Source organism: Oncorhynchus mykiss, chromosome 27 (genome assembly GCF_013265735.2).
Source record: "Oncorhynchus mykiss isolate Arlee chromosome 27, USDA_OmykA_1.1, whole genome shotgun sequence".
Taxonomy (NCBI): Eukaryota; Metazoa; Chordata; class Actinopteri; order Salmoniformes; family Salmonidae; genus Oncorhynchus; species Oncorhynchus mykiss.
Genome location: NC_048591.1, coordinates 10,578,345 through 10,586,787, shown reverse-complemented (window position 1 = coordinate 10,586,787; position 8,443 = coordinate 10,578,345). Strand labels below are relative to the sequence as shown.

The following is an 8,443-nucleotide window of genomic DNA, read 5'->3' as shown; positions in this document are numbered from 1 at the left end:
GTTGTAAATGAGAACTTGATCTCAACTCGCCTACCTGGTTAAATAAAGGTGAAATACAAAAATAAATAGAAAACATGCCCTTAAAAAAAAGTATGCCCGAGACTGGTGAGGACATGGGACCTCATATTAGAGGATCATCAGTACAGTTGAAGCTCTATACCAAGTTATTCAGCTGAAATGTGACAATCATTGTGGAATGTATGTATGCCGTTCTTATTATTCCGTAATAACTAATTTTGTTGCTCTCATTTTACAGTTTGAACTACCTTGCGGTTGGCCTGAATTGGAGCGAAATATAGCCTAGGGTGGATAGAAGCAACAAGGAGATTTACTTTACAACATGGTCCATGCCACTACACAATCTTCCTTTGAAATAGAAAAAAATTAGATTCAATGTACAGACACAATCAAAAACATACACATTCAACACACTCTCTTCTTGGTTTCCATGGAAATGTATTCTTCAGTAAATGTAATACTGAATGTATTTTCTATGTAAGGAGTTAATAATTGTGCCCAGCCCACAGATTTCAGGGTTCAGCCTGAGGAAGGATGTGATTTGTCTTTTGGAGTTGAAGAGAGAGAGTGTGTGTGTGTGTGTGTGTGTGTGTGTGTGTGTGTGTGTGTGTGTGTGTGTGTGTGTGTGTGTGTGTGTGTGTGTGTGTGTGTGTGTGTGTGTGTGTGTGTGTGTGTGTGTGTGTGTGTGTGTGTGTGTGTGTGTGTGTGTGTGTGTGTGTGTGTGTGTGTGTGTGTGTGTGTGTGTGAACTTCCTTCCTTACTTCCAACTCGACTGAGGCAGCTGGTGGAAACCATTTCGCAATTGCGGAGAGTACACTCCCAATGAGGGGGAAAAATGCCATGAGAAAGTGAAAGAACAATTGAAAAACGAAGAACAATTTGTATACGCCTGGTAAAAACACAGTAGTTATTGCGCTGATAATGTTCGGTCCAGCTTCCTGAGGCACCAGGACATGTCTTGGGGCTGCTCTATGGAACCCGGCATGAGCTCATACAGGGGAAAGTAACTGGAAGGGGAACGCTGAAGAAAAACATACTATTCTAAGGGAAAGAAAGACATGTACAACTGTCTGTTTCTCTCATTGACCTGTCTATGCATTCTCCCGGGTAAGTCCAACTACTTATGTTTAGGATTCCTGACAGTTGTGGATATAACCTTGGTTTTAAAACCAGAAGTAGGATGACCAACAAGCACCTGAAACAGCTATCTATGATGTCACTCAAGAAAAGAAAGGACAAATAATCAATCAAACAATCTAATCTAAATTGATGTACCATCTGCTTCCCTACAAGATAGGTTTCATGGGGAATAACTACTCTCAATTAGTTCTCTCTCATTACTATACATGTAGATTGCTGTTTGGATATTCATTGTCTAGTGAATTGTTTATATCATATTTATGTGTTCACTTTTTTTCAACTTTTGTTCCCTCAGGTCATGATGCAGAGGAGTGTGTGACTTCAATCTTGGCAAAGAGAGGTTCTGTTAACGTACCAAAAGGGGGCACTCTTTCCCTATCCTGTGTTGTTCAGCATTGTGGAGATGATGGCTGGACAGGAGGATGGGGTCTGTCAACAGAGGGACAGTTCCTTCTATTTAGTCCCACTCCAAGGCATCATCTCTCCAACGTCACGTTGACAACCAATAGAACCCGTCTGCTCATGGACATCCTCAACGTCAACCAATCAGATTATGGAATGTACCAATGCCAGATCACCTGGGTTGAGGGATACACCAGTGTTGGACATATGACACATGTGAACATTACTGCAGGTACATATGGTCCTTCTATTGTTAATACATTTCATGCAAGTAATGTACAGTATGTATTTATTTTTTTATCCCCAAAATAAGAAACAATCACAGAAAATGACCACTCCACATTCCGAGATGACAAGTAGACTGGTATGTGCTCTGACATCATTGAGTTTGCTGTACCCTTTCTCTGTAGCCACACCACCCACATCCGTGTGGAAGGTCTATTCCAGGGTGGTGGTGTATGTAAGTACCTGTTTGGTAATCACCCTGGTTTTGGTTCTGGGTCTGGGTCTGGCTTGCCATAGAAGGTCAAAGGTCCCGTCTCAGCCCCCACCAATACCACCGCCGAACCCCCCGCCACGCTCCCGAAGCGCCCGCAAGGACAAGCCCCGTAAGACATCTCTTTCTTTATCGATACAATTTCATAACTTCTTGCTGCAGTGTGTTGACATGCACATTTCTACCACAGCACTGTACATGAACTTGGTATCCAATTGTACAGTTGAACGTGTCTACTGCTTATTTAAAGGCCAAGTCTAATGCTAATTTGTGAAGTGCCCAATTAGGTGTGCATTAATTCTGCTTTTGACTCGTATCTTTTCTTTGCAGCCACACCCAAGCCTAAACCAAAGATAGAGGTGCGTGTTCTTTGAATAATGGCTTCTGAATGCCCTTATCCTTAACCTTTTTCTATAATGCTTCCTCGGGCTAACTTGAGTGTCTGTTTTCTTGCAGTTGGTCTATGCAGCTCTTTCAAAGGGCTGCCTTGAACAGCCGAATCCTAATCCTCAACGAGAAGCTGCACAGCCCACAGTCTACTCCTCTCTCCACTTCCCCTGACTCAGTCAGACTTTTATATTGTAGAGACCTTAACCCATCTCCTACTCACTGAGCACACACTGGTTGAATCAACGTTGTTTCCAAGTAATTTCAATTAAAGTACGTGGAACCAACGTGGAATAAGTGAAAGGGAAAGGGGGATACCTAGTCAGTTGTACAACTGAATGCATTCAACTGAAATGCGTCTTCCGTTTTTAACCCAATCCCTCTGAATCAGAATAGACGTTGAATTGACGTCTGTGGCCAGTAGGTAGTGACCTCGTCAAATGGTTGGATCTCTTGGCGTAAAGGCTTCGGCGTTGGCTTGACAGTCGCTGGACCTGGGTTCGAATCCTGACCAAGGCTATCCCCTGAATTCACTACAATATTCACCTCCGCATGTAACAGACTGTTTTGACCAAGTGGTCACATTTCAGAGCTCTGGATTGAATGATTTCAGATGCGTTCGGTATTTTGTATGTGTCATGCAGTGACTGCTATCCACGCACTCAGCTAGATGATGTGATGCCATGTGCAAATCATCTGAGAATATAATCTATGTTGAATGTTCTAAATAATGATGTGTGCAACAGTCTTTTATTTGTTAACACTGTAGTTATGTAATTGGTGGAAACTACTTTCTCTGCCGTGTGTTTTAATAAACAAACTAGAACTGATGTTCCATACCAAAATATTGTCACTGCTAAGCAAAGTAGAGCGACTTGTATTAAATGTTTCCCCCTCCAAACAATGTTCCATGTAAAGCAGACCTGGGTTCAGATACAATTAGACATATTTCAAATACTTTCGAGTTTTTGCTCTAGCCTGCCTGGAGGAGCAGAGGGGTGAGGTTTGCCGTTTTTTGGACTATTCCATTGGTCCATTAAGCCAGGCAAGCTCAATCAGGCAAATATATACATTATTTAAGATGATTTCAAGTAGTATTTGAACGCAGGTCTAAAGCATGCTATGTCCCTTTTATAATTAACAGACAAAAACATTCAGATATGCCTCTGTTCCTTCCTGTGAGGTCACTGGATTAAGCAACACAACACAAATTGACACAAAATACAACATTTTATTTCATAATAAATTCTTAATGCCACATTACATAACGAAATATACATATGCATTTGTAGGCTTTTTAAATTAAAATTTATTTTCATTTGACCTATTTCATTAATTTAATCTGCAATTACATTTTTACATAACATCAATAGCAAAAGATAAAATCAATAAATTATGGCCTTATTAATAGAGAGTAGGCTGAGGGGCACTTGTGGATGCCCTCTACGAACTAAAAGACTAGTTCCTATTTAACTCTCTGCCCTGCTCAACTTTCTGAGTTTTTGTGTACCACATAACAGAACTCCAGTCACAAATACTCCAGCGATAAGAATGAACCTCTATAGTGCATGGATATTCTCCCAAACTCAAATATAGCTGGTCACATCAATGGAGACCTTGCCATTTCGATGCGTTCCTGGGTGAAGACATTCACACATGATTAGTTTATAATCATATAGCTTACAACAAGGTAAAGTTGCATTATAATATCTTTTGGAACTACAATGCTCTAACATAGTTTTTTTTTTTTTTTTTTAACATCACATTTTTTTTTTCTTCTGTTTGCTTTCACTTAAGACTGAAAAATGAACCATCAAAATCACAAAGCGTTCAATCACACTTCCAAAATACGTAAGATCTCTTTAAAATATTCTCTGGCCAATTATTTATTTTTGGAGAAATGTTAGTGAGAGAAAAAAAAAAAACATTGCGAAATGACTTGAACGGCTAAACATGATTTCCATGGAGCAGTCTGTGTGTTTCTCAGCTAAGCCTCCTTCATAAGCAGCCATGTTTTCAACGAACATTGATGAACTTGGGTGAAATACAACTGGATGTTTGTATAAGGGCACGTGAAAAGCAGACCTGGGCTCAAATGCTATATTAAACCATTTCAAATCCAGGATCTGTGCTTGATTAACTTGCCTGTCCCAAAACTGCAAACCAAGGCAGGCTGGAGCGCACACTCAAAGTGTTTGAAAGATTTCAAATAGTATTTGAACGCAGGTTTTGGATTCACCAGACACCCATAGCTAAACGCAAACCAAATAAACTTATCCAAACTCTCTGCTCAACCTCTCACACAGTGAGAAGCACCCGGAAGGTGTAAGGGTTTCAGATAGATTGTAAGGCGCGACTTTGGCTATATTAAGCTTGTGACAGAGCGCAATGGCATTTTTCTTTTCATGTGAGCAAATCTCCACTAATAGAGCACTTGGTTTATGAGGGTAAAGTCCCTTCCTTCTGCAGCTTAAGACAAACTTGAATACTTCAAAACTGTTCGATGAGGATTGAGCCATAGAGATAAACACTGTATCTATCAATTCCATGTCAATTCAGGAAGTAAAGTTAAATTCCAATTGTCCTCAATATATTCCTACGAGATAAAAAAAAAAGGAACGGAAATGGAATTGACCCCAACCCTAGCAACCCTAGTATATATACAGTACATAAATACTGCATCTATCTCTATTGTGGATTGATCCATTCTATTGACCTGCCTTGACTGTGCAGCAGATACATACTGTATGTGAGGCCAAGGGGTTTAGACGACTAGCATTACAACAGGTGACTTAAAAAGCAGCTAAACTACCGCAGCAGGAACTCCTTGTTAGGCAATGGAGGAACTGTCCCCAAACAGACATACTGGGGCAAAGGCAAGAGAGACAGTCCCCCAGGTTAACAACAACATCCCTTTCTGAAGGATAGTACAACAACTTACACCAACCTGGACCCAGATATGGAGATCATAACAGAAGAGGACAACAATAAACAATCACTGTAATATGAGAGATGAGTACAGCGGAAAAGTGACCTATCACCACAGTGTCATAAATCAATGACAGACGAATGTTGTGAGGTTAAAGGCCCAGTGCAGTCAAAAACGAGATTGTCCTGTGTTTTATATATATTTCCACACTATGAGGTTGGAATAATACTGTGAAATATGATGATGATAATGCCCTTTTATTGTAGGAGCTGTTTGAAAAGAGCTCCTGAAATTTCAGCCTGTTCTGCTGGGATAGAGGTTTGGCCTTCCACGGTGACATCACCATGCGGTAAATTGGTTAATAGACCAATAAGAAAGAGAGTTCCAAACCTCTCTGCCAATAACAGCTCCTTTTCAGTTTTCCCTCCCCACAGGCCTAGCAAGATTCTTGCTTGAGAAATTGCCCTTTGCTAAGAAGCTATTTCTGTTTCTTTTTGACAATTTGAATTGAAAACAATCACAGTAAGGTACTTAGTTGTTACCCAGAAATGATTGGATATTGAGATAAACATGCCTGCATTGGACCTTTAAACCTTGCCTTGTCTAGTTGTATCAGGTTAATGTTACAGATGAGTATTTTAATCAGACCAGAGGCCAATAAACATGTGGTGTGATGTCAGCGACACGTGGGCACCTCTCACTGTGAGCTATTTCTGTACCAGACATGTCGAGAGAGAGATACTGAGAGGAACCTTTCTTTCACCACTTCTTAGTTCAGACTCACAGGATTCTTCCTCCTTTCCAGCTCAGTATCTGTCTGCGTGTGTGTGTGCTCTTACGCACTAGCTAGTCCACTTAATTCCCTTAAGTCATGAAGTTAAGTACATTTTGGGATTCCATTGTGATGCGTGGGTGATGTTGTGGCTGTTTTTTGCTCCAACAGCCAGTGTTGTCCCTTTTTTGGAATATCCAGATTTCTACTCGGACTGCAATAGAAAATAACAGAAATGTCCCATTACAACAACATCATCATCATCATCATCACTATTCGAATGAGAGATCAAGCTGACAGGTTAATGCAGGATCTCTAGCTAGATAGTGTACTGAAGATAAGAGATGAGGTGTAGTGAAGGGGCTCTGATACAGAACCTAGCTCAGAGCAGACAGTGTAGTGAAGGGGCTCTGATACAGAACCTAGCACAGAGCAGACAGTGTAGTGAAGGGACTGTGATACAGAACCTAGCTCAGAGCAGACAGTGTCTCACTTCAAGGCTCCATTAACTGAGCAGTGTGTTTGTCACACATACGGCACGGTAGAGTAGAGTACAGTACAGTACAGTGTATAGTAAAGTATATAGTATATTTTAAACTGGGTGGTTGGAGCCCTGAATGCTGATTGGCTGACAGCCGTCGTATATCAGACTGTACACCACAGATATGACAAAACATTTATTTATAGTGCTCTGATTACGTTGGTAAACAGTTTCTAAAAGCAATAAGGCACCTCGGAGGTTGGTGGTATATATACCACGGCTAAGGGCTGTATCCAGTCACTCAGCGTGGCGTTGTGCATAAGAATGCCCGTTAGCTGTGGTATATTGACCATATACCACACCCCCTGTGCCTTATTGCTTAAGTATAGTACAGTGCAGTATAGTATAATACAGTACAGTATAGTATATTACAGTAGAGTACAGTACAGTATAGTATATTACAGTAGAGTACAGTACAGTATAGTATATTACAGTAGAGTACAGTACAGTATAGTATATTACAGTAGAGTACAGTATAGTACAGTGAGACATCACTTACTGTTGTGGAGTGGCTCATCTTGTCAAAGCGGAACTTCAAGTTTGACCTGGGAGACATCTTGCTCTTCACATCTGGAGGGAGAATAAGATAAAGCCTCCGTTAACAGACGAATACATAGTCTATTATTAAGTGTCAATCACACATTGAGGATGAGGAAACATGCTCGCAAACAATCACGTAAGTAACGTGAGCTTCCTGATAGTAAAGAAGGTAAACAAACCCACGACTGTACTCTAGAGTGTAACATATGGACACAGAGGGCATAGAGACCTACAGTATACAACAGAGGTGGTTGAAAACCATACTCATGTGTTGAGCAAGCCTGATGACTTGCAGAATGCCTAGACTTTAGCCCAGAGGGCTAACATGGTCTTGTGGTGCGCAGGAGACCCAGATTTGGATCCCGGTCAGTCACACCTAGGTGTTGTGTAGTGTATCAGTGTTACCTGTGGGACTGCGACACATGATGAGGGGGGTGGCCGAGCCTTGGCTCTCCACGCTGAGGGAAGGGAAGGGGCTGAACACGGATGACGAGGCTATGGACGGGTGGGTTCCCTGGGAGAGGAGGAGGAGGATGACGATGAGGAAAAAGAGGAAGAGGGACGGACAACGAGGAGGGAGAAGAGGAGGAAGAAGAGGAAGGAGAAGAGGAAGATGAGGATGAGCTGTCAGGGTGAGGGTATTCATCAATTTGTATGCTTCCACTGTCACACACACTACAGACTACAGACTACACACTACAGACTACAGACTACACACTACAGATTACACACTACAGACTACAGACTACACACTACAGACTACACACTACAGACTACAGACTAGGGCTACTAATTCAAGGCAGACAGACTTTAGCTGGAATTACTACACATGGTCGGTTTTCAGCACTGTGCTGCCGCTGTGCTCTCCAAAACTGCTCCGGAGGGACACACAAATTCCAGCCGTAGGATATTAACAGAGTTCTGTTCAACAGCAAGACTGTAAACTGAGCTGTAAACTCTGGAACAGCAGTTCTGTGTGTGTAAACACGGATCTGTTTGTGTAATGTGTGGGTGATACAACAATGATATGACATTGTCATCCTTTGCCAAGCGTGCGTGATTGACATCCAACACAATATGATCCAGAGAGAGTGACAGGAACCATAATTGACTTAATCACCAGCTGTCATGAGGTTGCATCCCCTCTATTTCTTCTCTCAGTGCTGCCAGATCCTCTCACATCATTCCAACTGTGCAATTTGTTGATGCCTTCATGCA

General features: G+C 41.6%; 2 protein-coding genes across 9 annotated transcripts in view; one reads left to right on the top strand and one right to left on the bottom strand.

Annotated features, from left to right (window-relative positions):
• The first annotated feature begins 772 nt into the window (after window positions 1-772).
• On the top strand, window positions 773-4,368 carry LOC110507535. Its single transcript, XM_021587575.2, has 5 exons — window positions 773-1,125; window positions 1,454-1,792; window positions 1,971-2,168; window positions 2,387-2,415; window positions 2,513-4,368. The coding sequence occupies exons 1-5, from the start codon at window positions 1,077-1,079 to the stop codon at window positions 2,615-2,617; spliced, it is 720 nt and encodes a 239-aa protein (XP_021443250.2). The 5' UTR covers window positions 773-1,076; the 3' UTR covers window positions 2,618-4,368.
• Window positions 4,182-8,443, bottom strand: part of rap1gap2a (RAP1 GTPase activating protein 2a) — an 87,713-nt gene continuing 83,451 nt past the window's right edge. For all 8 annotated transcript variants that reach the window (XM_036964727.1, XM_036964725.1, XM_036964732.1 and 5 more), the window contains 3 exons: window positions 7,631-7,739; window positions 7,185-7,255; window positions 4,182-6,358 (listed from right to left, as the gene is read on the bottom strand). In XM_036964727.1, the coding sequence (XP_036820622.1) occupies window positions 6,350-6,358; window positions 7,185-7,255; window positions 7,631-7,739 (189 nt within the window). In that variant the 3' untranslated portion in view covers window positions 4,182-6,349. The remainder of the gene's footprint in view (window positions 6,359-7,184; window positions 7,256-7,630; window positions 7,740-8,443) is intronic.